This window comes from Eschrichtius robustus, chromosome 16 (assembly GCF_028021215.1).
Source record: "Eschrichtius robustus isolate mEscRob2 chromosome 16, mEscRob2.pri, whole genome shotgun sequence".
NCBI classification, from domain to species: Eukaryota; Metazoa; Chordata; class Mammalia; order Artiodactyla; family Eschrichtiidae; genus Eschrichtius; species Eschrichtius robustus.
This window is the reverse complement of record NC_090839.1, coordinates 15,066,503-15,094,406: the sequence shown is the minus strand read 5'-3', so window position 1 is coordinate 15,094,406 and position 27,904 is coordinate 15,066,503. Positions and strand designations below refer to the sequence as shown.

The 27,904-nt window shown below is 53.2% G+C and overlaps 2 protein-coding genes across 3 annotated transcripts; one reads left to right on the top strand and one right to left on the bottom strand.

Annotated features, from left to right (window-relative positions):
- Positions 1-2: 2 nt before the first annotated feature.
- Positions 3-6,868, top strand: CTSA (cathepsin A). The gene is made up of 15 exons (XM_068565395.1): positions 3-97; positions 328-512; positions 1,081-1,192; positions 1,458-1,508; positions 1,599-1,685; positions 1,915-2,070; positions 2,408-2,499; positions 2,870-2,954; positions 3,527-3,618; positions 3,700-3,778; positions 3,866-4,005; positions 5,009-5,084; positions 5,787-5,876; positions 6,051-6,155; positions 6,411-6,868. The coding sequence occupies exons 1-15, from the start codon at positions 44-46 to the stop codon at positions 6,492-6,494; spliced, it is 1,488 nt and encodes a 495-aa protein (XP_068421496.1). The 5' UTR covers positions 3-43; the 3' UTR covers positions 6,495-6,868.
- PLTP (phospholipid transfer protein) lies at positions 6,802-16,940 on the bottom strand. 2 transcript variants are annotated; one of them, XM_068565393.1, is made up of 16 exons: positions 16,819-16,940; positions 16,087-16,197; positions 15,900-15,999; positions 15,094-15,222; positions 14,375-14,530; positions 13,312-13,375; positions 13,148-13,211; positions 12,153-12,244; positions 10,844-11,020; positions 10,703-10,762; positions 9,234-9,398; positions 9,070-9,137; positions 7,882-7,924; positions 7,713-7,776; positions 7,551-7,627; positions 6,802-7,116 (listed from the first exon to the last, which is right to left on the bottom strand). In XM_068565393.1, exons 2-16 carry the CDS (start codon positions 16,184-16,186, stop codon positions 6,985-6,987), a joined length of 1,491 nt encoding a protein of 496 aa, XP_068421494.1. In that variant the 5' UTR covers positions 16,187-16,197; positions 16,819-16,940; the 3' UTR covers positions 6,802-6,984. The 2 variants fall into 2 exon arrangements, with proteins under 2 accessions (XP_068421494.1, XP_068421495.1); XM_068565394.1 differs by lacking the exon at positions 16,819-16,940 and having other exon boundaries at positions 16,087-16,362.
- Positions 16,941-27,904: the final 10,964 nt, after the last annotated feature.

The following is a 27,904-nucleotide window of genomic DNA, read 5'->3' as shown; positions in this document are numbered from 1 at the left end:
AGACTGTCACATGACGCTGGAGCACACATGACTCGCAGTACACATGACTTCCAGTCGCGGGCCACCTCCGGGAGAGCAAGGACGCGAGGGAGCAGAGGTGAGGGGAATCCGGAGGCTGGAAGGGATCCCGGAGGCTGGAAGGGATCCAGGAGCCCCCGGGGCGGGGCGCGGCGCGGCGCGGCGCGGCGCGGCGCGGCGGAGGAAGCTCAGCGGGTGGGAGCTGGGACTGGGCCGGGGCTTCCCTCGCCGATGAGCCGCCAGCTCCTCCCCAGGGGCGGCTGAGCAGCGAGCGAGCGAGTAAACAGCCGGCACCTCTTCCTGCTGCAGATGGTCCGAGCCGCGCTGTCGCCGCCATTCATCCTGCCGCTGCTGCTGCTCTCCTGGGCGCCCCGAAGCGAGGCAGCCCCCGACCAGGACGAGATCCAGTACCTGCCAGGGCTGGCCAAGCAGCCGTCTTTCCGCCAGTACTCTGGCTACCTCAGAGGCTCCGGCTCCAAGCACCTCCACTACTGGTCTGCAGCCCTGCCTCCCAGGGCGGGGTTGGGAGGGACACTGCGATGCCCAAAGGGGGAGATGATAGGGAGGGGGGTGTTCTTTTTTTTTAAATATAAATTTATTTTATTTATTTACTTATTTTGGCTGTGTTGGGTCTTCGTTGCTGCATGCAGGCTTTCTCTAGTTGCGGCGAGCGGGGGCTACTCTTCGTTGCGGTGCACGGGCTTCTCATTGCGGTGGCTTCTGTCGTTGTGGAGCACAGGCTCTAGGCGCGCGGGCTTCAGTAGTTGTGGCACGCGGGCTCAGTAGTTGTGGCTCCCTGGCTCTAGAGCACAGGCTCTGTGGTTGTGCCTCACGGGCTTAGTTGCTCCGTGGCATGTGGGATCTTCCCGGACCAGGGATCGAACCCTTGTCCTCTGCATCGGCAGACGGATTCTCAACCACTGCGCCACCAGGGAAGCCTGGGCGGGGGTGGGGGTGGGGTGGGGGGGGTGGTTCTTAAGACCCTGAAGGAGCCTGGGAGCAGGGAGGGCTGTAAGGAGCCATCCCCCCGCCTGCACCCATCCTAGCCTGACTCCCTCCCAGGTTTGTGGAGTCCCAGAAGGATCCCAAGAGCAGCCCTGTGGTGCTGTGGCTCAATGGAGGGCCGGGCTGTAGCTCCCTAGACGGCCTCCTCACCGAGCACGGCCCCTTCCTGGTGAGTGGAAAGCAGCTCAGTAACCCCTGGTAAGGGGCAGGGAGGGGACAGTTCCCAAAGGAAAAAAGTGGGGAAGAGGGAGAAAAGGACTTTGTGATCTTCTGAAAATGTGTCCCTTTCCTGAGCCTCAGTTTCTTCATCTGTACCATTGGCTTGACTATTAGTACCTTTCAGGGATCTTGCCCGATTGTACAGTACTCAGCACGGTGGCCCTTTCCCTACCCCCAGCTGGCTCTCGGGACTTAGCCATCTCTTTCCTCCGCAGATCCAGCCAGACGGTGCCACTCTGGAGTACAACCCCTATTCCTGGAACCTGGTATCGCTGCCGCTGTGGGTCCTGTGGGGGTGTCTGGGCACTGGGATGGGGTGGGGAGCCTTCCTTAGCCCGTTTCCACTTCCCCTGTAGATTGCCAATGTGTTATACCTCGAGTCCCCAGCTGGGGTGGGCTTTTCCTACTCCGATGACAAGTCTTACGCAACCAATGACACCGAGGTGAGTCTGCTGCCTGCCCACGTGCCCCAGCCTTGCTGGGTGGCACGATGCGGGGAGAGAAAGAGCATGCCCTTGGAGTCCATCCGTGGCTCTGTTGCGTGCTAGGTGGTGTGGTTTGGACAAGTCACATCCTGTTGCACAAACAGGGTGCGTTGGTGTCATTGTCTCTGAGATTCTTTCTAGCTCAAACCCCAGCACTTCCCGATTGCCTCCATCCTGCCATCCCCAGGTGGCCCAGAGCAATTTTGAAGCCCTTAAAGATTTCTTCGGCCTCTTCCCGGAATACAAGGACAACGAGCTTTTCCTGACGGGAGAGAGCTACGCCGGCGTCTACATCCCCACCCTGGCAGTGTTGGTCATGCAGGACCCCAGCATGAACCTTCAGGTGCAGGGAGGCTGCAGGAGGGAAGGGAGGCATCTTGGGGTCATAGCCCTGTGGTTAGCAAGGTCAAACAGGTCAGCGCCTCCACTGCAACCCAGCCTTCCTTCATAACATCCCTGCCACTAGCTGGCCTCTCCCCGGCCTGTGTGCCTTCCACAACAGGGGGCCTACTCATCAAGCTGCCAGCTCCATTCTTTACGTTGAGTGGCCTCCCCCACCCACCCACTCCCACAAACCAGCCTGGGTTTCAGTTTCCAGACTGCTGCAGGTCTGGGTGCGGGTCAAGGGAGGCTCTTCTTCCTCACCGTCCAGATGAGCTGACGCCCTGGGTGTTTCACAGGGTCTGGCTGTGGGCAATGGACTCTCCTGCTATGAGCAGAATGACAACTCCCTGGTCTATTTCGCCTACTACCATGGCCTTCTGGGAAACAGGTATGGGAGGGGACCGCTGGGCAATGTCTGGGGCGCGGCAGGTCATGGGACCTCAGGTCTGTCCTCCAGGCACGTGATATCCTGGGTCCTACCCTGGTTGATGAGCAGAAGGTGGGGGCTGGGTTTATTAGAAACGTTTTGGTGCTGAAAGGCCAAAGCACAGACATCAGAGTGTAAAGGGACGAAGGAGGGCTGCAGCATGGCCCAGGGCAGCCAGGTTTGGGAGCTACATACCACGCCCTGTGATAAATGTCCTTGTTCCCTGGGATTAGGTTCCTTGGGTCCAGGCCGTGATGGGAGGTTGAGAAGATGGGGTTTTCGCCTTCTCTGCCCACCATGGGCCTCAGCAAATCTCACTCATCTCCTACAGGCTCTGGTCTTCCCTCCAGACCCACTGCTGCTCTCAAAACAAGTGTAACTTCTACGACAACAAAGACCCAGAATGCGTGACCAATGTGAGGTTCTGCCCCTGCCCTCCGTCACCCTGACAGCCCCCATCCTGAGAAGGGGACCACATCCCCTTTGGGGACTCCTCCCCCCCCATCCCCCTGTTGTTTCTTATCCTGCACCCTTCAGCAATTCGACGTTCTCTGGGACACATGAGTATGGATGTGTTTCCACACCACTTCCTGTGACTTCCCTGTGAGGGGAAAGGGCTTCTCACTCATCCATCGTCTGCGATGTGCCAGGACTGTGCTCAACTATGGCAGTGTGGATTGTTCCATCTTCAAGAGTCTCCTTCAAGGGAGATGGTATTAGGCACATTTTCCAGATAAGGAAACTGAGGCCAAGCATGTTGAAGTCACTTGCCTGAAGTCACAGTGCTAGGAAGTAGAGGCATTAGGATTTGGACCCGGGACTAGCAGATTCCTTCCACTGAGCCTCAGTTTCCCTGCCTGTGAAGAAAGGGGGGGAAGGGTAGTGACCAAGCGAAGTAGGAGAGCAATAAATCTTGGGGCGCTGTTGGGGAGGTCATGGGGAGGCCAGGATTCTGTAAAGCATGGTGGCTTTTGGGGTGTCATTGCAGCTTCAGGAAGTGTCCCACATCGTGGGCAGCTCTGGCCTCAACGTCTACAACCTCTACGCTCCATGTGCTGGGGGGGTGCCCAGCCATCCAAGGTGGGCCCTGCCGTGTGTCCCTTGGGCCAACCCCAGTCCCATCTGGAGGCTGAGGCACTCATCCCCCGACCTCGCTTGCAGGTACGAGAAGGACGCCGTCGTGATCCAGGATCTGGGCAACATCTTCACTCGCCTGCCACCCAAGCGGATGTGGCGTCAGGTGTGCAAGGGCCCACGCTTACCTCCCAGCAGGGTGGGGAGGGACAGGGCAGGGAAGCGAAGATCCTGACCCTCTGTGCGCCCCCAGGCACTGCTGCATTATGCGGGAAAGGTGCGCCTGGACCCCCCCTGCACCAACACCACAGCCGCCTCCACCTACCTCAACTACCCTCTCGTGCGGAAGGCCCTCCACATCCCCAAGCAGCTGCCCCACTGGGACGTGTGCAAGTGGGTTTCTGTGACCGCTCGTGGCCTGGGGGATGGCGGGCTGTTGGGACTCGTGGGCATCAGAAAGGTTCCCAGGGATCCTTTGGCTAGGGTTTCTCAATGGGGACACAGAGGGCGTTCGGGGTGTGACAGTGAATTGTACAATAGGATGTTCAAGGTCCCCTTGGCAGTGAAAACGCAGGAGTCCTAACCACTGGACCTCCAGGGAATCCCCCCAGCCACTTCATTCTTTTTTTTTTTTTTTTTTTGTAATCCTTGGCTGTGTCGGGTCTTCGTTGCGGTGCATGGGCTTCTCTCTAGTTGTAGCGCACGGGCTTCTCTCTAGTTGTGGCGCGTGGGCTCTGTAGTTTGCAGCAGGCAGGCTCTCTCGTTGAGGCGTGCGAGCTCAGTAGTTGTGGCACGGGCTTAGTTGCCCCGAGGCATGTGGGATCTTAGTTCCCCGACCAGGGATCCAACCCACGTCCCCTGCATTGGAAGGCGGATTCTTTACCACTGGACCACCAGGGAAGTCCCAGCCACTTCATTCTTAAGTAGCCACATTGGTTGTTAAAATATCAATTACTTAAATGGTCTTTAGTAAAAAGACACTCCCATCCCCAGCCCCTCCCTGACTCCAGTACCACCTTAGCTGCCCACATCTCCTATGACTCCTACAAGTAAGAGGGTGACGCCTGGCACAGCAGGGGCCACTCAGGTCCATTCTGATTGGTCAGCACGAGCCCTTATGCACTAATGCCAGTTGCACCCCAGCCATTGTAACAAAGTGTCCCTGTATATTTCTAAATGGAGGAGAGTTGGGGACCTCTGAATTCCAGCCCTCCCCCGCCCCCGCCATCTAGATAAGTCCTAGAGAGGTTACATGCCCAAGGAGGGACTGAATCCCAGCTATCAGCCTCTTAGGCTGGAGCTTGGGAATAGCAAGGGGTAGGGGAGGGCGTCTGATCTATTGTCCCTTTTTCTCCGCCAACCTGGACCTGGTCTTCCTGCCCGCGTGCTCCTGCAGCTTCCTGGTGAATATCCAGTACCGCCGTCTCTACCAAACCATGTGTTCCCAGTACCTGAAGCTGCTGGCCGCACAGGTGAGTGGGGGCAGCACAGCTGGGTCCACCAGCAGCCTCAGGACCCTGGAGCAGTGTGGCGAGGCGGGGGCTCCTTCAGGGCGCCACTCAGGACAGGGGAAGCTGAAACTCCAAGAAGTGAAGTCACTTGCCCTAGGTCCTGTGGTCAGCAGGGTCAGGATTTGAACCTGGCTCTGTCCCCACCTTATGCTGCTCTGCTGGAGGGGGCAGAGAGGTCTGCATCAGCCAAGGAGCCGTTAGGGTGAGAAGAGCTAGTCAGATCGTGTTACAGAGAGGCAGACTGGGGTCTGAGGTGGGAGAGGGCCTTGTCCAAGGTCACCTAGGAGATACTGGCAGAGCCGGGGTAGGACCAGGTTCTGTACAGCACAGTGGTTCGAGCATGGGCTCTGGGGTCAGACTGCCTGAGTACAAGTCCCTTTACTAGCCTACTAGCCAGGTGACTCTGGGCAAGTTTCCCATATATCTTGAGACTTGATTTCCCCATCCATAAAATGGGGTTACTGATGGTATCTACTACCTTCATAGGGAAATCATTTAGCAGAGCACTGGGCAGGTAGGAAGTGGTCAGAAAACACAAGCGTTTCCTGGTTTATGCTATTTAGCTGGGCCTCTTGAATTCCCTGAGGGGTAGGGCTTGAACCGGGGAAGGGCTGGGGTTTGGGCTTATTCCAAACCCCCCATTTTTCCCCTGCCCTGCTTCAGAAATACCGGATCCTGCTCTACAACGGAGATGTGGACATGGCCTGCAATTTCATGGGAGATGAGTGGTTTGTGGATTCCCTCAACCAGAAGGTGAGGCCGGGGTCCCAGCCCCGGGGTTGGGCCGGTACAGGGGTAGTGCAGCGTGGCTCTGGCAGACAGAGGGGGCAAACCTGGAGGAGTTCCCGGTCCCTGAGGTCTTGCTGGTGGCTGTGAGCAGAGATGATGGGGCAGCTACAGGCTGCTAAGTCTTTCCTGGTGGGGCAGATGGAGGTACAGCGCCGGCCCTGGTTGGTGGACTACGGGGACGGCGGGGAGCAGATCGCTGGCTTCGTGAAGGAGTTCTCCCACATCGCCTTTCTTACCATCAAGGTAGGGCCTGGGCCTGGTGAGGACTACGGGGGCTGGAGGGGAGGGGCCAGGACCCGCCTGTCCTTTCCTTCTGACCTCCTTTTATGCTGGGTTACCATCTGGCCCGTGGAAGGGCAAGTTTTCGGGGGGAAGATGGGAAAAACATGGATTGGGGGAGCAGGAAGGCCACTGGCTAGAGGGGTCCAGTAGGATGAAAGAAGCACCCCAGGGCAGGGGTTGTACAGGGAAGGAATCTCACAAAGCTTTGCCCTTCAGGGTGCCGGACACATGGTCCCCACTGACAAGCCCCAGGCTGCCCTCACCATGTTCTCCCGCTTCCTGAATAAGCAGCCATACTGATGACCACGGGGAGCAGCCCCCCCACTGCCTGATCCAGCCCTTCCCAGCCTCTCCTGCCAGAAGGGGGGGTCCTCCTTTATGCGAAATGCCCCTGTGGGGCAGATCCCTGCCTCCAGAACTGCCCCCACCCCCCTCCACAGCCCTGTGCATCCTAGACCTGGCCCCAGCGCCTCACATATACAGTCTGGGGGGAGTTTGCACTTTATAACTCACTGGGGTGAGGACTGGCCCCCTCCCTACTTAAAGAATGCCCTCAATGCACTGATCGCATCCCAGGAACACAACAGAGCTCAGGACAGCCCACGGGGAGGGTGGACGGACTGTAATTGATGGATTGACTGTGATTATGGAATTAAATTGGGTACAGCTTAAAACCCCATCTTCTCTGTGGCACTGGGGGTTAGAGGACACTAGAGGCTGCGACGGGGTGAAGGAGGGGATGAGAGACGGTGGAGTCCTGAATGCAGCTGCCAGGGTCGGGGTTGAGGACTCAGACAGCTGCCATGGAGGGTGGCGGGGCACTGGGTGCTCGGGGGTCCCTGGTGTTGGCAGGCCGGTTCTTCTCAATCACCTCTCGCAGCCCTTTGGCAAAGTGGAGGTCAGCCCCAATGGTGAGGAAACCCTGCGCAGGGAGGCAGAGAAGGGAGTCTCTTCACTCCATTACCGAGAGCAGGGTTTAGAGACGGAGGCAAGAGTCCCTGGCCTCAATCTAGTGGGAGAGGTGGAGCAGCAGAGCGGTTCTTATAACTCCCTGTGAAGGGTGCTGAAACAGAGGCTGCAGGAGCACAGCCTGTGGAGGTCAAGGAGGGCTTCCTGGAGGAGATGAGCTCTTAGCCAAGACCCGAAAGATTAGTAGGCACCGGGGGTAGAATCAGGGAAGAGTGTTCCAAGGTGAGGACACAGCCAGTGCAAAGGGCTGGAGGAATCTGATGTTAAGATTAAAATGAGAAGAGGCAGTTGATAAGGGAGAAGCTAGGATCAGGTCACGGAGGGCACACGAGAGCTGTAGAGGGAGGGGAAGGCTCTGCCCTCCTTCCCCATCGCACCCCTACTCACCACGTGGTTTGTCACTACCTCGCGCACAAAGTCAATACCCTCAGGGAGTGGGATCTGCACCCCACGCCAGGTCCGCTCTGTGGGTGGGAACAGCCAGCTCAGTCTGGGCCCACCTGGCTCCCCTGTCCTTTCCCCCTCCCTCCTCACTTCCCCCAACCCTACCATTGAGCATGGGCATCACCCCGATCTGCAGCATGGTCTTCAGAGGGGCCTGCAGTGGGATCAGCTGGGAGGGAGGAGGGAGGAAGTCAGGGCAGCCCGTAGAGGGTGGGCTCGCCTTCGCTGCCCACCTCAACCCCAGCCCTGGCCCACCCCCCCATTCCCAGCTCACTGCCAGCGACTCTAATGCAGACTGGTTTGAGTAGATTCGGAACCTGTGGGAAAAAAAGAAGGGTCCAGTGGGCACAAGCCCTTGGAAGTTCCACCTTCTCCAGGCCACTCAGGCCTACCCACCCAAAGCCCCTGAGTTTCCGTCTTAGATGTTACACCTACAAACCTTTCCAGGGGGTTCTACCAATTTCCAGGTGTGTATCCTTCGGTGAGTCATTTCTCCCTCTTTGAGTCGCCTTTTCTCCAAGTCTGCTACTTTTTTTTTCCAGTTTTTTTTGTTTGTTTGTTTAATTTCAAGTCTGCTACTTTTTATTTGTGGAGTACCTCCTATAAGCTAGACTTCTGCTGATGGCTTTACACGTGTTGTTTACGTTTATTTAGCAAAACTTTCAGTGCTTACTCCCTGCCAGATACTATGCATGTTAAAAAGTTAAATATTATTAAACTATTTTAAAATGCCACCTCATAACAACCCTAAGAAATTGGCACTATTACAATTTGCACTTTATAGAGGAGGCAGATGAGGCCCAGAGAGATTAAGTAATTTGCGTAAGGTCACATAGCTGGCAAACTGCAGAACCTGCCTCCAGAATCTAGACTCTTAACCTCTACCCTGCATTATCTCATTTAACTCCCCAGAACAACGCTGTCCAATAGAACTTTCTGTAAAATGTTCTATATCTGCACTGTCCACACAGTAACCATTAGCTACATGTGATTATAGAAATGAGCAACTGAGGAACTATTTAATTGTAATTAAATGTAAATAGCCACATGTGGCTAGTGTCTGCCACATTGGACGGCACGTCCTTGGAAAGTAGGTGCTACTATTTTCTATATTTAATGCATGAAGAAAATGAAGCTCAGAAAGATAAAGTGACTTGTTTTAAGATCACAAAGCTAAGATGTGCAAAATCCATGTTCTCATGCACTTTGCCGTGTGACTGTAGGTGTGTCATTTAACCTTGCTGGGCCAGCTTGGTCATCTCTCATAATACCTGCTCTGGCTGCCTCTGGGTGGTGAGAATGCAGAGAAACTACACTAAAATGAAACACTTTGTATGCGTTAACAAGACCCCGGCTCTCCAGTGGCTTATAGGTATGACTGGATTTTAGCTCCCCAGTATTTTTGGGCAGGTGTGATTATCCGGAAGACACTGAGGCTCAGAGAGGTTACAGGCTCGCCCACCTGCGCAGGTCCAGCTGTGTGCGCAGCACCTTCCCCCGGAGTGCCATCTTGGCGCTGAGACGGACATCCTGTGTAAGAAGGTAGGGAGGGTGGTGTTACGGCCCCAAAGGGTGTCCGCAGTCCTCCTCCCCGATCCCTCGCAGCCCCGACCCTGGTGTCCATACCATGGTCATGCTGGACAGCTTGACCTCGGGCTGGTCGGGTGGGACCAGGGCGATGGTGACACTGGCAGTGACAGAGATGGTGGTGCCCGAGGGCTTGATGGTGCAGCGTGGTGGCGCCGTGACCCGCAGCTCCAGCTTCAGCGGAGAGTCGATCTCTGCCGGGCTCTGGGGGCAGAGCAGGGAGGACAGGTCAAGTTCCAGACGGGTCAAGTCCTCCTCCCTGGTGAGTCCACGGGGAGGAGGGGGTGGCTCTACCATCTGGGAGCCCAGAGACACAAATGGGAAGACTGGTCTGGCTTCCGGAACCCTCCAGAACTGTGTCCAGCCTCTGCCTTTGCTCAGACAAGGGAATGTCTCATTCTAGGAATGCCTCCTTCCTTCTCTTTCTGCTTTCCTGAGTTCTCAGGATTCAGGACCCATCTCCAATCCAGACTCCTCCGGGACAGTCTCTTTGCGTTAAATATCCCGGGCAATTCCCTGGTAGTCCAGTGGTTAGGACTCGGTGCTTTCACTGCCATGGCCTCAGGTTCAATCCCTGGTCGGGGAACTAGGATCCTGCAAGCCACGCAGCATGGCCAAAAAAAAAAAAAGAAATCTCAAGCTCCCTGCCATACCTCTTTTCTTGAAACTGCTGAGCTATTTCTTCTACAGGTAGTGTAGTGACCAAGTGCTTACTTTTCACCAAACACTTCACATGTGTTAGCTCATTTAAACCTCACAGTAACTGTGTGAAGCAGGTATTAAATTACACCCATTTTTGAGATGGGGAAATTGAGGCACAGAGGTTAAGCAACTTGTCCAAGTTGTTATTTAGTTGCAGAACTGGGACTCAGACCCAGGCAGTCTGGCAACAGAGTCCATGCTCTTAACAACACTTGGCCACGATCATGATGATGACAAGGATAGCATTCATAGCAGCTGGTGTTGACTGAGCACTTCCTCTGTTGTTGTAATTGCTCCAAATGTATTAATGCATTTAATCCTCATGACAACTCTGGGAGGTTGCATAGTATAGAGGAGAGAGGCAAGGTGACTTGGAATCACACAGATTCCTATCTGGGTTCAAATCTCAGCTCCATCATTTACAAGGCAGAACCAAGGACAGGTCCTTTAATGATCACTGAACTATGTCTTTAAAAATTTTAACTCCCCATTAAACAAGGGAAGATAAGCAAAAAGGATAATACATCAGTCGCTGTGAAAGCCCCTACACTGGCCGAGCTTGGGTTCTCAGCCCACCCTCCTCATGGCTTTGTGAAGGAGACGGAGCGGGAGCAGCAAGCCCCCTTCACAGACCTGGAAACAGGCTTGGCCAGGTGAGGGGATGTGGCCACAGGCAGGAGGCCAGGCCTTCTGTCTACTCCACAGCTGCCACTGGGGGGCTCTACTTGCCTTACCAGTCCCATCACGGGTGTGCGGATGGCATGCCCACCCCCCTGGCCAGGTTCCTACCTCCCGCTGACACTCACCAGCAGGACGATGTTCCCAAAGTAGGTGGCCCTCAGCAGCATGTCCAGATCATGGGGCACCTGGACCGGGGAATTGGGGATAAGGCAGAAGCTCCATCACAGGCCCCCTCTTGCCCATCCCACAAACAGACGCTGGCATACCTTGGCCCCCACCAGCGACAGCTTCAGGGCCCCTGCCCGGAAGTAGCTCTCCATGGCAGAGTCGAAGAAGAACTCAGAGAAGGCCACGTATACCATCCGCTCTTCCTCGGGCAGCTGGGGCTCCACCGCCTGATTGCGCAGGCTCCAGTTGCCGTCGGCCAGGGGAAAGAAGGCCCCCTGGGGTTGGAGGATCAGGGTCAGGGCCAAGGCAGACTAGCCCAGCACCCAGATGTCTCCAGGCTCTGTGGGGATGGTGGGGGGTTGGACCCGGTTGCTGTCCTTGGGGGACTCAACAGGTACTTTTCTCAAAAAGCATGGAAAGGAAGGTAAGCAGGAGTGCTTCAAGGGAGCAATCCCATCACACTGGAGAAGGGAGGCTCAGCAAAGGGTTCAAGGAGGAGGTAGCACTCGAGTGGGCCTTGAGACTAGATGGTAGTAAAGATGGCAGCTGCTGCCTACACATACACAGTAATTCTTCTGTGCCCCTTACCTAGACCAACTCCTTTAATCCACATAACACCCCATGAGCTTATCTTTTCTTTTTTTTTTCTTAATTGTTTGGCCTTGCCAGGCGGCATGTGGGATCTTAATACCCTGACCAGGGATCGAACCTGTGCCCCCTGCAGTGGAAGCATGGAGTCTTAACCACTGGACCGCCAGGGAAGTCCCGAGATTATCTTTGCTTACTGTATTATTTCCATTTACGTATTAGGAAACAGGCACAGAAAGGTTAAGCCACTGGCTTAAGATCACACAGCTAGTAAGTGGCAGAGCTGGGAGCTGGCCTTCAGGCATTCTAGCTCCAGAGTCTGTGCTCTGAAACTCTACTACACTCCACTGGGAGGAGCAATGGTAATGGCCACATACTAGTTGGGTGGCCTTGGACAGGTGCCATCGCCTCCCTGAGCAAGTCTCCACATCCCTAAAATGAGTATAACGTCACTACCTGATTTACAGGGTTGTGAGAGGATGAAATGAGATTGTGTGCGTTAGAACTGAATGTTCAGTTCCTTCAGGGAAGATGGGGGAAGACAGGGCATGAGCAAAGGCCCTGAGGTAGGAAGCGAAGGGCATTTTTTGGAACTAGTAGCTGCAGAGGAACAGGATGAAGTTAGAAAGTTGGGGCCAGACAAGATGAACAAGGCTGAGTGCCAGACCCAGGAGCTGAACCTGATTCTGTAGCCAGTGGGAAGCCACTGCATCCCCAGCAATGGAGGGGCCACGTCATAGCTGTGCTTTAGGGAACTAAAACCAGCAACATAGGGCAGAAGGAGGGGGTCTGGTTACACACACCAGCCGGACAGCTCACCCGGAATTCCATGTCCAGACTGCTGGCGGAGGCCACGGGATCCTTCAGGAGGGAGTAGTCAATGCCAACGAGCTCGTCCACAGCGCTGCGCACTGCGGGGAGGGGCTTGAGTCACGAAAAGCTGTGTGATGCTGGGCAGGGTGCTTAAGCTCTCTGGGCCTCAGTTGCTCATTCATAGAATGGTGATTATACTACTTCCCTCATAGGGTTGTTATGAGGATCAAATTAGTTTTACGTGGAAGGCATTTAGTGCCTGGTGTGCAGGAAGTGCTCAACAATGTTAGCTATTATTATTATTGTGGGGATTTTGTGGTTGTTTTGTTTTTTGGGTTTTTTTTTTTTTTTTTTTTTTTTTGTGGTCACACTGGGCGACTTTCGGGATCTTAGTTCCCCGACCAGGGATTAAACTCGGGGCCACAGCAGTGAAAGCGCTGAATCCTAACCACTCGACCGCCAGGGAACTCCCTATTATTATTGTTATTGTTGTTGTTGTTATCACTACTCCTACTACTATCAGTACATAGGTTTCATCAAGTCACTAAACAAGATGGCAAGGGATTCCCTTCTGTCATTGGTTTCCCCTGCCTTCTCCTTCCTGTCCCGTGCCCCTTGTATGTGGCATGATGATCTCATAGCTTAGGAAAAGAGAATTCACGTTAATTGAGCTCCTATTATGTGCCCGGTGATGAACACAAATGAGGCCCCAACAGCAAGCACATATTAAGGATCTTGACAGCCATGCCCTCAGTCAACCCTCAGCAACCCAGGGGAGTGGTCCTCAGCCAGGCAAGGAAACCAAGTGAGAAAAGTGAGTACTTACCCTGGGTCACACAGGAAGGCAGAGGCCACATTTGAACCCAGGCCTGTTCCATCACAGGGCTTGGAAGGGGCCTACTCAGGTGCTACCTGATAGCTGCGCACCCAGCCTCCTCCCCAGCCCCACTCCAGCTCCAAGGCCGGGCCCAGAGCTCTCAGTCCCACCCGCACCAACTCACCAGGCACGGTGTCCAGCAGGGAGTTGAGAAGCACGGTCCCTGCATGGTAGAGCACGGGGCAGATCTGGGAGGTGGGGGCCAGAGTCAAGGTCTTTGAAAGAGAGGGCAGGCCCACCCCCGCTGTCCCCCAACACCACCTGCCCCCCACTCGCCACTGCCCACACCTGCTGGTTGAGGAGGAAGCGTATCCCCGAGGTGATGAACATGGAGAGGAATTCATACACCTTCCTGTGAGGAGAGGAGAGGCCAGGTGAATCCAGACCCTGCCCCACCCCCAAACCAGGTCTGGGAGAAATCACAGCGACCAGAGATGGTGGGGGGTGGGGGGAATACCCCTACTTTGACTTAAGTTACCACCTCTTTGATGGAGGTTTTCCATGACTTGGGCTCAAATCCCCTTCTCCAGGCTGATTCTCAAGACCTCCTCTCCCACCCTGTCCCCCACCAGCCAAATGAAGCTACCCAGAGTTTCTCAAATCTCCTCTGAGCATCCTCAGCTCCATATGCTTACTCATGTCCTCCCTTACACCCTCAATGCTCCTGTCCTGTATTTCCCCGTCTGGATGCAGATGCTTCCTCTCCTAGGCAGTCCTCCCGGATTACCCTCCTCTGAACCCCCCCCCCTTCCCCAGAGTACTTTCTTGGTCCCTCTCTCAAGGCCCCAATGACAAATGTTTTGTCCCTCCAGTCAGGCTCTGTGCTCCTTTCTAAATCCTCAGGGCCTGGCATACACTTTGTTGAATAAATAAAAAATTGACCAAATTGACCAACACCAGATAATAAATCCACCATTTTCTCTCCCCCACCCTCTTCCAGAACCAGCACAAATTCCCCTTCTCAGCCCCAAACCTGGAACTATGTTATTATTTTTGTTATTAGTAGTAAGAGCTACCAATTATTGAGAACCAAGTACACGCCCACTGTGTACACTGGTCCTCACAATGGTTCTTACCTAAGTGGCTAGCCCGTACTATATGTCAGGTACTGTTCTAAATATTTTTGTATAGATTAAGATAAACAGTCCTCACAGCTCATAAAATAGGTCCTATTACCATCCCCATCTTACAGAGCTTCAGCGACTTGCCCAAGGTCATACAGCCAGGAAGTGGTGGCGCTGAGATTTGGACCCAGTTAGTCTGACTCCCAAGCCTGCACATTGTGCGTTGCACTAGGCAGATGGGCTGTGGGTCTCAAATGGCGTGCACTGGGGTTGGGGACGGGGCTTACTTGAAGGTTCCCCCAAAGGCTGCATGCATTCTGGAGACAGAGGCCTGGCAGGAGACGTTGGACACTTTGATCCGGCCAGTGGGATCCCGGGAGAGCTGCAGAGCGGTGTGGATGGACACACCCTCGGCGGAGGCGTTGATATATCCCCCATCGTAGCTGCGGTGGGGGCGGGGGTGGGGGGTTAATGTTCACTCCGGCTTAGAGCTTAACCAAGTCTTCACTGCCCTCCTCCTCGCCCCCCTACATCATGACTGCTCTTAATAAGACTTTACTTACTTCTGCACAGTATACCAGACGGTCTATGAATTGGGTAAGATTGTCCCTATTGTACAGATGAGGAAACTGAGGCTCAGACAGGCTAAGGGGGATTTCCCTGGTGGCGCAGCGGTCAAGAATCCGCCTGCCAATGCAGGGGACACGGGTTTGATCCCTGGTCTGGGAAGGTCCCACATGCTGCGGAGCAGCTAAGCCCGTGCGCCACAACTACTGAGCCTGCGCTCTAGAGCCCGTGCTCCGCAACAAGAGAAGCCATCGCAATGAGAAGCCCGCGCACCGCAACGAAGAGTCACCCCCGCTCGCCGCAACTAGAGAAAGCCCGCAAGCAGCAACGAAGACCCAACGCAGCCAGAAAAAAAAAAAAAAAAGGCTAAGGGATTGTCCACAGCACCCCCAGTCCTCCTGATCCGCCCTCCACTGCCCTGAGGGTGCCAGGTCCTCACAAGAACCAGTAGAGGAGCTGTCTCCGGAAGCGCAGCCCCAAGGAGCCATTGTTGATCTGTAGCATCAGCTCCTGCTCTGGCTGGAAATGGAGCTCAGAGGATGTCAGCTGCAGCTCCATGACCTTCACCCTGTGGGAGGAGACCTCAGGGTCAGATTCAGGACCAAGAAAAGGGGACCTCACCCAACCACAGCAAATTCATTCCCTCCTCTTCCGGTCCAGGCCTGGGGAAGATGCGGTGGGTAGAATGAATTCTTCCATTGCCCCTCACGTACCCAGCCTGTGCTTGGGTGGCGAAAACTTGGACTTGGGTGGCTCAGAGACTTAACTTCTCATGACCCAGGTGTTAAAAGTGAGCTTCACCCCCTCTCTTAGAAGTCTTGTTGCACTTCCTTCCCTCCCCCACCCTGGGATTGCTAGACCCTATCCCCACTATCCTAAACCACAGGCCTTTATCTCCGGTTCCTCTTACCTCTCCCATTAGCTCCACCCGGGTGCCCTACATCCCACTCTCATCCACTGGCAATTTTCTTGACTCCGCCTCTCTGGAGCTCTTTGGCCAGCCTCAATTCCACAGGTTAGGCTTCACTTTTCTTGGTCCCTACTACATTTTAGGCCACGCCCACCTGCTTGGTCCCGCCTCTGTAGGCAGGCTAGGCCTTTATCTTTTCGGGCCTCATTCGGTGTCTTAAGTCCAGCCTCCTCGATTTGGCCACGCCCACGTGACACTCAGCACTCCTGTCTTCGAGACTCCGTAGGTATTTCCTCGCCCCCTACCAAGACCCCGCCCCCTCGGCCCCCACTTACTCAGATATATTGTAGTAGAAGTGGCCCTCTCGGCCCCGCAGGTCCGGAATGGTGATGGTCTCCAGCTCTTGCTCCAGAAAGCGCAAACCCTCCTGCTTCACTGAAGCAGCAGTGAGACCCTTAGCTCCTGCACCCGCTGCCGGTGCCACTCCACCCACAGCCGCCCCGGCCCGCCCCCACGTCTTACCTAGCTCAAGCGCCGTGGAGGTGATGCGGATCTTGCAGCCGGGGAGCTCGGCCTGAGCGCCTGCCAGCAGCGCTAGAAACAGGGCCCCGAAGAGGGCCATGGCGAGCGGGCCTGGGGGTGGGGTGGGATCGCGGGAGTCATCCGGGTCTCTAAAACCCACTCCTCGGATGGCCAACCAAAAGAGCGGGCTGGCCGGGATCGTTAAGCTTGAGATAACTCTTCGGGGAACTTGGAACCAATAATATTGCCTCCATTTGACAGACGCGGAAACTGAGGCTCATGCGACGTGCGCTCTGGCTCCCAGAGGATTTGGGGCACGGGGGAGAGGAAGGGGACCTCCTCGGCTCGCTTTTGCAACCACCGCATGACGAGTGTGGACCTCCCGGGGACCAAGCTCACCCCCCCCCACCCCACAACAACCTCCCTCTTCCTCTGCGGCGGGCGGGCGCGGCTTGCACGTTACCATGGGAACGGCTGCACGCGCATTCCTGGGGGGTGGCTTGCGGTCTCCTAGGCCCCGAGCCGGAGAAGCAAAGGGAGAAAGCCGCCGGCCCGACCTCCGGCTCCCGGGTCTCCCGGCTCCTCCAGGTCCTAAATACCTGTCGTCGGGCTTCTGCCTGGTGCCCCCCATTTCAGCGCCCTCCTTCAGGGGAGCTCTTCCCCACCCCGGGTTCAGCAGACCACGCGGCCGGGCGAGGGTCTGGGGGTGGATGGGGACTAGCCCCAACTCACTAAAAGGTGGAGCTGGTGGTCGGCGCGGTCACGTGGGGCGGCGGGCAAAGCAGGGGATCCAGGCGGCGGGGTCTGGCGGGCAGCGCTGTTCCAGCCGCCTTTATAAAGACGGGCCTCCCCGACCCCCCTCCTCTCTCCCACTCTCCCCTCCTCCCTCGGGGGTTGGGAGGGAATGGGGCGGGACGCTGGCAGCCGGGAGGGTGGAGAGGGCTGTACGGAGCCCCGTGACAAGCCTGGCCGTTGTCAAGACAAGTGGGGGACCCAAGCCCAGCAGGAGAGAGGGAAGTGCAGAAGTCGGCCCGCCCAACCCCAGTAATCCCTGCTTTGCTGGGACCTTGCTTCAAATTCCGGTTACCCATCTCCTCTTGCCTGATCCTGGACAAGACACTTCACTTGGGTTCCTCCTCAGTTTCCTCATCCAGCAAAATGTGTGTGACAATAGGAACTACCTCTTAGGCCCAGGGCAAGCCACAGAGTCAATGCCCAAGGCATGTTTTTTTCCTTCCCTTCCACCCAGAATCATCTCAGTACCTCTCCTGGCCAGGTTTCACTATGGGAAGCCCCACGGCCACCCCACTCCCACTGTCTCTGTGTCACTGCCTGCGGACCTTAAGGGCCCAGGGACCTCTCCCACTGGGGTTCATCCAAATACTGCCAGCCCAGGAAGACAGCACAGAAACTGCTGGAATCACCTGGAGGGAGGTTTGGCATTTCCCCAGGGACTGTGGATATTTGGTGAGACTTTGGAGCTAGGTTCTCTGCACGTGTACTGCCTATCGGTGTTCCCAGCTCCTAGGACGGACACAGAGTGGGTGCTTGCTAACTTTTTGTTATCAAATGCATGAAAGCGGAAAGGAGAAACGATCATTAATGTCTGTTGAACACGTATTTGGTACAAAGCACGAATCCAGGCATGATGACCAACTCCTCCTAATTTGCCCAGAACTTTCCCAGATTTTGAAACAGAAAGTCTCCCTTCCAGGGAGCCCCCTCAGTCCCAGGGAAACCAGGATGGTTGGTCACCCGAGATCCAGATTAACTTGTTTAATCTTCTTTTATTTATTTTTTGTTTGTTTGTTTGTATTTATTTTTGGCTGTGTTGGGTCCTTTGTTGCTGCGCGCGGGCTTTCTTTAGTTGCGGCGAGTGGGGGCTGCTCTTCGTTGCAGTGCGCGGACTTCTCATTGAAATGGCTTCTCTTGTGGCAGAGCACGGGCTCTAGGTGCGCGGGCTTCAGTAGTTGTGGCACGCGGGCTCAGTAGTTGTGGCGCACGGGCTTTGTTGTTCTGCAGCGCGTGGGATCTTCCCGGGCCAGGGCTCGAACCCGTGTTCCCTGCACTGGCAGGCGGATTCCTAACCACTGCGCCACCAGGGAAGCCCTATTTAATCTTCTTAACAACCTGTGAGGTTGGCATTATTATGAACCCTCTTTAGCAGGAAACTAGAGGTAAAGACAATCCTTGGCTAGTACTGGGGAGCCCAGAGACTGTTCATGGCAGGGTGGGAGGTTGGAAGTGAGTGTTTACAGCCCAGTAGTTAAGTGCTTCGACTGTGTTCGAAGGGTTCAAATCCTAGGCTGTCAATCTTGGATGTATGACCTTGGACCCCTTACTTTAGCATCTGTAAACCTCAATTTCCACATCCTAAAATGGATACAATTAGATTATTGCAAGAATAAATTAAACAGGCATAGTGCATGTGCCGGGCATGATAACGGCACACCGTTAACGCCATTAACCAATAAATGCTAGCTAGCTATTGTGATTAGGGGAAGAGATCACAAGCAAACAAGGCAGAAAGGGTGTAGGAGGGGAACAGAGAAAGTGCTAAGGATATCCAGAAGAGGAAGTGCCTATACGCCTTTGAACTCTAGTAACCCTCACTCTTCCCGGAGTCTGGCTGAAGCAGAAAACCTGGTGAATGTTAGTTTTTCTTTCCTCTCGTTTTCTTAACTGGAATGCAAGCTGTCTTTGTATCATTGTTATCTCTTACAGGGTCTTGGCCCCTGTAATTCACTGTCCCCAGAGCAACCCCAGTGAACTTTAAATGTAGCAGTGTGACACTGGGCCAGTGGTTTAACCTCCCTGGGCCTTTGTTTCCTCATCTATAAAATGAGGACAATCAAAGTACCTCCTTAGGGTTGCTTGTGAGGATTAAATGAGTTAATGCATGTAAAGGGCTTAGTAAGCACCTGGCATTTATTAAGGGCTCAAAAAGTCACTACAATTATTAGCATCATTAGCTATCATTCAGTGGCTTTCCACCACACTTGAAATAAACTGCCTCCATGCCCTGATTTCTAGACACATGAAAGGACCTTTCCCTGTCTCCTTTCCCACCACTCTCATCTTTTTCCTTCTGCTCCAGCCACACTGACTTTTTGGTTCCTTGAACATGCAAGTGAAATTCTTTGCTCAGGTCCTTTGTAGTTGCTGTTCCCTCTGCCTAGAATGCTTTTCCCTCTGATCTTCTCATGGCTTGGCTCCTTGTCATTTTGGTCTCGGCTTAAATGGCCCTTCTTCAGAGAGGCCTTCCCTGCCTACCTAGGAGTTAACTCTCAATCACATCAGCCTGGTTTATTTTCTTTATAGGTCTTATTCCTATTTAATATTGGTTTATTGTCTGTCTCCGTGAGAGCTGGGATCTTGTTCACCACTTATTTCTGTGCTAAAACAGTGCCTGGTACAGATTAGGTACTGACTATATATTTGCTGAGTAACTGAACTGGTTTTGGAGCCCTTGAGTATCCCCGGGGAGCAGGCGATACCTACACCACCCTGGGATTCTTTACCAACTCCCACCTCTGTGAGTCTCAGTCAGACTGACTCTAAACATAGCCTTGACCTGGGCTGGCAGACGAGAAGGTACAGTCTCTGACCTTGATTTCAGGGACTTGCCTACTCAGCCTGCCCCTCTCTGTCACACGGATTTCCCCTCTCTCCCACAACTTGTGCCCCCGACCTCACACTTCAGAGTGACGCTGTCAGACGTGCAGCCCCACGCGGAGTTTTGGCAGCCTTCCCTGAGTCCTCACCGCTTGGCCTGAAAGATGGAGCGATCAGAATCCCCAAATCCCTTTCCACTTTCACTCCTGGATATGAGAAGATAAGAGAAGCCTTCTCAGCACTCAAAGCGACAGGAAAGAAATGATTTTCTAGCCTTTATTTTGCACCCAGCACAGTGATGATAGTGCAAAAAACCAGAATAGGAAAGCTGTTAAGTACTTTGGATCCAGGCAGACCTGGTTCAAATCCTGCTTCTGCCATTTTCTAAAGCAGAGGTCAGCAAGCTTTTCCTGTAAAGGGAGAGATAGTACATATTTTAGGCTTTGCAGGCCCTTTAATCTCTGTCACAGCTCCACTCCACTATTGTAGCATGAAAGAAGCCATAAACAATGCTATAAGGAAGAGTATAGTTTGCCTATCCCTGTTCTAGAATAAATTAAAAAGTAAGTCTCTTTATGAGTCTCAGTTTCCACATCTGTAATGGGATGATCTAATACCTGCCTCCCTCCCTGGGTGGCAGTGAGATTTTAATGTCATAAAGTATAAAGTGTGAATCTAGTACTTGGCACACCAAAGGGCTCAATAAATGTCTCTGGTAAGGTTATTGGTATCAAGCAGTTGTTTAACAAACAAAAAGTGCTTTGCAAATAGGAACTCACTGAAACCTCAAAACATCCTGCAAAATAGGTATATCGTCATCCCCACTTTACAGATGTGGAAACTGAAGTCCAGAGAGGTGAAGTAATCAGCTCAAGTCAGTCTGGCTCCAGAGCCCACGCTCTTCACCACTACAGTCTATCGTCTTTCTTTCTTTTCTTTTTTTTAAAATGTAATGTGTCTATCCCTTTCTCTTATTTTTTTAAATTTTTATTTATTTATTTATTTATTTTTGGCTGTGTTGGGTCTTCGTTTCTGTGCGAGGGCTTTCTCCAGCCGTGGCAAGTGGGGGCCCCTCCTCATCGCGATGCGCGGGCCTCTTCACTGTCGCGGCCTCTCTTGTTGCAGAGCACAGGCTCCAGACGCGCAGGCTCAGTAGTTGTGGCTCACGGGTCCAGTTGCTCCGTGGCACGTGGGATCCTCCCAGACCAGGGCTCGAACCCGTGTCCCCTGCATCGGCAGGCAGATTCTCAACCACTGCGCCACCAGGGAAGCCTCCGTCTTTCTTTTTGAATGATCCCATTTAATCCTCACAGCCATCCCTCGAGGTAGCTAGTATTGTCCCTGTTTTGCAGATTGAGATACTGAGGTACAGCAGGAGGAAGTAACTGGTCCCAGTAAATAAACACAGGCTCTACTGACCACAGGTTACCAAGTTGGATTTCTACCCAAGAAGTCAACACTTGGGTAGCCCAGCTCCCCGCTCCCTCTCCCTGTCTCCAGCTGTGTTTTCTTTGGATCCTTGCATGGCTTGGAGAAGCTGCGTCAGCCCATCTCCCCTTCTGACCATTTCCCCACCCCCAAGGCCCACCCAAGCTACCCCTCAGGAAATGATCCTCCTCCCTCTCACTCTGCCTGAGCCCACGAGCCCTGCAGCCTGTGTGCGCGCGCTGCTCAGCATGGGTGTGCCTGGGAACATGTGATGGGGGCCCAGTTGGAATAAGGGGAGGGGTGCATTGGGGGGGGAGCAGATGTCAGATCAGGAGACCCTGATTACGTCTCTGCAAGCCACCTGTTTCCAGAACGCAGCTGGACAGAACTGCCCCCATGGAAACCAGACATTTACCAAATGGACAGAGAGAAATAATGGACCAGGGCTTTCTGGGTTCAGCCAGGGTGGAGCTGTTGACTGCCTTTCTGTGGCTTCTAAAACTTAGAGACCTGGTCTTTTGGTTTCTCCTTTTCTTTCCCATTTCCTCCTTTTTCGGGGGAAGGAGCCGGCCATTTGGGCCTCGAAGGCCCTTCCAGGTTTGAAACTCAAGAATTCTAACACTTCTTGTGGGGTGCTGCTTCCCCAGCTCCTGGGTCCTTTGCACCCCGTCCCCAGTACCTTTCCAGCTCCGCTCTGATGTTGACCTCTGGCAGCTCACTCATTCTCTCTGATTTCTTCTTTGTTTTCTTCATGCTGCACCTTCCTTTCCAGTTTCTATGCCTCTTGCAGCCTGTAAACTGAGTCTGACTCATGGGGGCCTCTCTCTCCATGGTCCTCTAAGCCTCCTGCCCTTGCTCGCATTAGTCACTCGGCATGGGCTTCCCACCCTCTCAGCGATTTGAGGATAGGGTGGAGGATCCACAGCAGTGCTATCTAGATGTTTGGAGTTCGTAAGCCAGTAATAAAATTTCAAAGGACCTGAAGGGAGGGCACAAGAAGATGTGGTGACTTTTCCTTTTGATAATAAGGATGGGCCACCTCTTTGGCCTAAGCTTGTCTCTGTTTTTGCAGGGACTTCCTAAAGGTTGCAAGAAGCATCCTGAACATTACAGCGCCTTGAATTTTTCTGAGATGCCCTAATACTACAGTCTCAGGGGCCCCACATACACAGTCTTTGATGTAACAAGGATGGCCAACTCCCCAGCTTTGAATCATGAGGACATTGCAGTCCCCCCAGTCTTCCTCCTCTTCCATCGAGCTAGATCTCTATTTTAGCATCCCCACCTCTGGCCCTAATTCTGCTCCTCTCCCAGTGTTCTCCAGCTCAGGTCATGACACCATCCTTCAGCAAGATGCTCAAGTCAAAAATGTAGGCATTGGGAATTCCCTAGCGGTACAGTGGTTAGGATTCCACACTTCCACTGCCAGGAGCCTGGGTTCTATCCCTGGTCAGGGCGCAGCAAAAACAAACAAACAAACAAAAAACCAGGTGTCATCCTTGCCTCCTTTTTTTCCCCTCCTACCCCATGTCAGCAAATGCTGGTGTCTCTAACTTCAAAAGGTGTCCCACATCTACACACATCTCTCCATTTGCACCAACACCAGTCCAAGCTGTTTTCCTTTTTTCTCTGGATAACTCTCCTCATCTCCCCACCTCACTATTGCTCCTATAGGTCTAGTTTCCCTGCACCAACCAAAGTGATCTTTGAAAAGTAGAAGTCGGGGCTTCCCTGGTAGCTTAGTGGTTAAGAATCCGCCTGCCAATGCAGGGGACACGAGTTCGAGCCCTGGTCCAGGAAGATCTCACGTGCCGCAGAGCAACTAAGCCCGTGCACCACAACTACTGAGCCTGCGCTCTAGAGCCCGCGAGCCACAACTACTGAGCCCGTGTGCCACAACTACTGAAGCCCGCGCACCTAGAGCCGGTGCTCCGCAACAAGAGAAGCCACCGCAATGAGAAGCTCATGCACCGCAGCGAAGAGTAGCCCCGCTCGCTGCAACTAGAGAAAGCCGTGCGCAGCAACGAAGACCCAATGCAGCCAAAAAACAATTAATTGATTAATTAATTATTTTTTTAAAAAGTAGAAATCCATAGCGTGTTACTACCCTGCTCAAACCCCTCCTCCGTTCACTCCCCATCGCATGCAAAATAAAACTCGGACTCTGGCCATGACCCCCAAAAAACCCTAGGTGATCTAGCTCTTGCCTACCTTCCTCTCCAGCTCCACATTCTACCACTGTTTGGAACACACCAAACCCACTCAGTCTCAAGCTTTCCACAAACTCTTCCCTCTACCAGAAACATCTTTGCACACAGACCTTTGCATGACTAGCTTCCTTCACTGACCCAGATCTCTACTCAAATGCCACCCCCACTGAGAGGCGCCCTCCCCATCATTACCTGTCCTTCTGTTTAATTCTTTATTGTCTGTTTCTTCCAGGAGACTGTCAGCTCCATGGGGGTAGGAGCCTGACACTTATTCATAGCTGTATCCCTAGTGCCCAGGGTCTGGTACCTGGAAAGTGGGCGGTTATTATCATCTGCAGACCCTCCAAAAGGAGGAGATTTTATCACGGACTGTGTAGCCCTGGCCTAATTCCCCCCTGAGCCTCTAAGCTCCCTGTGCTTCCTGCTGGCACCACCAACCTCCTTGTATTTCCCCAGGGTTATCTGGAGCTGGTCTGCAGCCAGGAATGTCATACTTTCCTAATCTCTTGAGAGGCCTGAACAATCCCTAACGTCATGGGAGGTGACCCATTAGGATCTCATCTGGCTGCGCAGAAATCAGGACCCCTGGACCCAACCCACTCCCAGGCCCCTTCACTTCACATTCCAACAACCCATCTGCTCTGGGACTGCATGTGCCTTCTTGAGAGTTTTCTCGTTTCTTATCCCCAAGCCCCTATATTTCTTGATGTGGGAGAGGCCGCTGGCCAGCTTGAGCTCCCTCTCGGTGAAGTCGGACAGAACTTCAGGCCGAAAGTTAGATCACTGGTTCTCAACCCATCTGCACATTAGTAGCTTTTCAAGTAGGGAGGTTTCTGCTTCGTTTTGTTATGTTTTGAATACATATGCCTGGGCCCCAACCCACAAGATTCTGATTTAACTGGTCTGGGGTGGAGCCAGGGCATCCATGGGTGTTTTTTTTGTTTTTGTTTTTGTTTTTTATTAAAGAGGTGAATTTTGTTTTAAATTAATTAATTTATTTATGGCTGCGTTGGGTCTTCGTTGCTGCGCGGGCTTTCTCTAGTTGCGGCTAGCAGGGGCTACCCTTTGTTGAGGTGCGTGGGCTTCTCGCTGCAGTGGCTTCTCTTGTTGCAGAGCACAGGCTCTAGGCGTGCGGGCTTCAGTAGTTGTGGCACACAGGTGCAGTAGTTGTGACGCACAGGCTTAGTTGCTCCACGGCCTGTGGGATCTTCCCGGAACAGGGCCCGAACCCATGTCCCCTACATTGGCAGGCGGATTCTTAACCACAGCGCCACCAGGGAAGTCCCCGTGGGTGTTTTCAAGAAGTTCCTCAGCAGGGACTTCCCTGGCGGTCAGTGGTTAGGACTCCATGCTTCCACTGCAGGGGACACGAGTTCGATCCCTGGTCGGGGAACTAAGATCCTGCAAGCCGCGTGGTGTGGCCGAAAGAGAAAATAATAGTAATAATAAATTTTAAAAAATAGTTCCTCAGCATGATATAATATAAAAGACTGACAATAATAAGTATTGGCGAGGACATGGAGAAATCAGAACCCTCATACTTTGCTGCTAGGGATATAAAATGGTGCAGCTGCTTTGGAAAACATTTGGCAGTTTCTTAGAAAGTTAAACATAAATGTACTATATATACAACAATTCCACTTCTAGGCGTTCACTCAACAAAAAGGAAAACATATGTTCACACAACACCTGTACATGAATGTTCACAGAAGCACAATTCGTAATAGCCAAAAAGTGGAAACAATCCAAATGTCCATCAGCTGGTGAACAGATAAACAAAATGTGGTCTATCTGTACAAGGGAATACTGTTCAGAAATAAAAAAGAATGAGCTACTGATAAATGCTAAAACCTGGATGAATCTCAAAAATATTCTGCAAAGTGAAAGAACCAAGACATAAAGGCTACAGTTTGTATGATTTTTTTTTTTTTTTTTTTTTTTGCCGTGCCGCACAGCTATGCGGGATGCGGGATCTTAGTTCCCTGACCAGGGAACCCGGGTCGCCTGCAGTGGAAGTGCGGAGTCCCAAACACTGGACCACCAGGGAAGTCCCTGTATGATTCCATTTATATGAAAGGTCCAGAAAAGTCAAATCTATGGAGGCAGAAAGCAGATTAGTTGTTACCTGGGACTGGGGCGTGGAAAGAGGGGTTGACTGCAAACAGGAACAAGAGATCTTTCTTTTGGCAGGAGATGTTCTGAGTTGTGATGGTTGCACAACTGTGTAAATTTACCAAAAACCACCGAATTGCTATTTGAAACAAATAAATCTCATGGTATTTAAATTATACCCAAATAAGGGGTTGAGATCTCTGGGTTAGAAGCCAAGTGTTCTAGAAACTCCTCAGCTGGGGCCCAGGATCCGTTGGTGTCCTCCTCCTCCCCTCTCTAGGTCACTGTTTCCTCTGATCTCAGACTTTCAGGAAGTTGCCAGCTGACACCCTGGCTTCTTTTTTGGAGAAGTCTGGGATTTAATTCTGCAGACTCAGCTCGTATGGGTGTAAACATCCTGGCTCTTGGCCAGGCTGCCCGAAGTAGAAAAATGGGCATCGGAGGGAGTGGGTGGGAGGGTGGAGGAGACCACCACAGGTGCCCCCCACCCCATCCTGAGATGACTGAAACACCACCTGGGGATGCTGGGCCCTAACCCAGAACAGGGACTGGATTTGGGTTCCAAGGCCCATTCCCAGGCAGCGCTCAGACCGACTAGTTCTGCAAACATAGCACACGTTTTCACACCTCCAGGCCTTGGCCATACCCTTCCCCCTTCCTTGCCCACCTGGAAAATCCTACTCTTCCAGCAAAATTCGTTTCACTGTTATCTCTTCTGAAGCCTTCTCCTTTGCACACCTACTCCCCTGGTCGTCCCAGTAGAGCCCTTATCTCCCTGTAGCAGAGGGTGTATTTATGTGTCTGCCTCCCCACTCCTCCGTGGGCTCCCTGAAGATGGAGAGCCTGTCTCAAAGTTCTGGGGCAGCCTCAACACATATCAGGCAGTGAAGAAATGGAAGGGGGCCTCACACCACATCAGACACTCACTGGGCCATGGAGACCAGAGGAGGCGCCCCGTTGCCCTCATCTATTCTTGGCCTAACTGGCTTCTCTCATCTGGTCCCAGAATGGCCAGAGAGCCACTCCCTGTGGAAACCACGGCTTGGGTGGCAGCCTGCTTCCAAAGCTTTCCTAGGGCCAGGCCCACTCGCCTTGGAAACTGCCTTAGTGATACTTCAACTGCAGAACAGGGTCTCAGGGCAGCTCAGGCTTGGCCTTGGTGGGGAGGAAAGCAACCTGGAACACGGTCATGTTGGAGCCTCCCTTCCCCAACTGCCAGGACCTCAGGGCTTAAAATGTATGGTTTTCTCTCAGCAGCTTCTTGCCATAGTGGGAAAGAACAGGGAGGTGAAGGTGTGTGGCACCCCGAGCCTGTATGTTTATGTTTCCGCTTTAACATGGAGATGGCTTTGTCCTGATTTGAAGCCAAGGTCCTCAGAGGCCCTGATAACAGGCTCCCGCTGATGCCAAAAACTCGGCCTCTGTGCACCAGTGCCCAGCTGAATCTCGGAGACAGAGTTTTGGGTGAAGTAGAAAAGAATAGCTTTATTGCTTTGCCAGGCAAAGGGGGAAACAGCGGGCTCATGCCCCTCAAAACTGTGTGTCCCAACCTGGGAGGATTTGGTGAGGAGTTTTTTATAGCAGTGGTTCAAGGGCGAGGTTGCTGCTAAGGGTTAGGGTGTTTGCAGGGCCTGCACTCCTTTAATCTGGCCTCAGGTGGTCTCCTCCTCATGAACTTCTCTGGTTCCTTTAAACTGGAATGAAGAATGCTAACATCTTCCATTTGTTGGGGGTTTTAGTTCTGTAAAGACCTCAAAAATATTATGTGTATCCCTTGAGGTGGAACAGGGACCCTGCCCCAAGGCTGCACTATTGTTTCTTTCTTTCTTTTTTTTTTAAACATGTCAAATCTTTTATTTTTTTATAAATTTATTTATTTTATTTATTTATTTTTGGCTGCGTTGGGTCTTCGTTGCTGCACGTGGGCTTTCTCTAGTTGCGGCGAGCGGGGGCTACTCTTCGTTGCGGTGCGCGGGCTTCTCATTGCGGTGGCTTCTCTTGTGGCGGAGCACGGGCTCTAGGCGCACGGGCTTCAGTAGTTGTGGCTAACAGGCTCAGTAGTTGTGGCTCGCGGCCTCTAGAGCGCAGGCTCAGTAGTTGTGGCACACGGGCTTAGTTGCTCCGCGGCATGTGGGATCTTCCCAGACCAGGGCTCGAACCTGTGTCCCCTGCATTGGCAGGCAGATTCTTAACCACTGCGCCACCAGGGAAGCCTGATCACTATTGTTTCTTGACTGCTCCTCCCTTGCCTCTGTATCCCCTCTCTTTCCTGATTAGTAACTGTTTGAAAAGCTTCTATGCTCAGGAGCCCCACAGGGTCCTGCTCGGTTTCACGGCCAGGACTGGCTATGTCTGGAGGAGCTCTGTTTACCATCTCTCCCAACCCAGATCTGCTGTCTAGCGAGGCTTCTACAGAAAAGTTGATGGAGTGCTTGAAAGCCCCAGGATGTTTG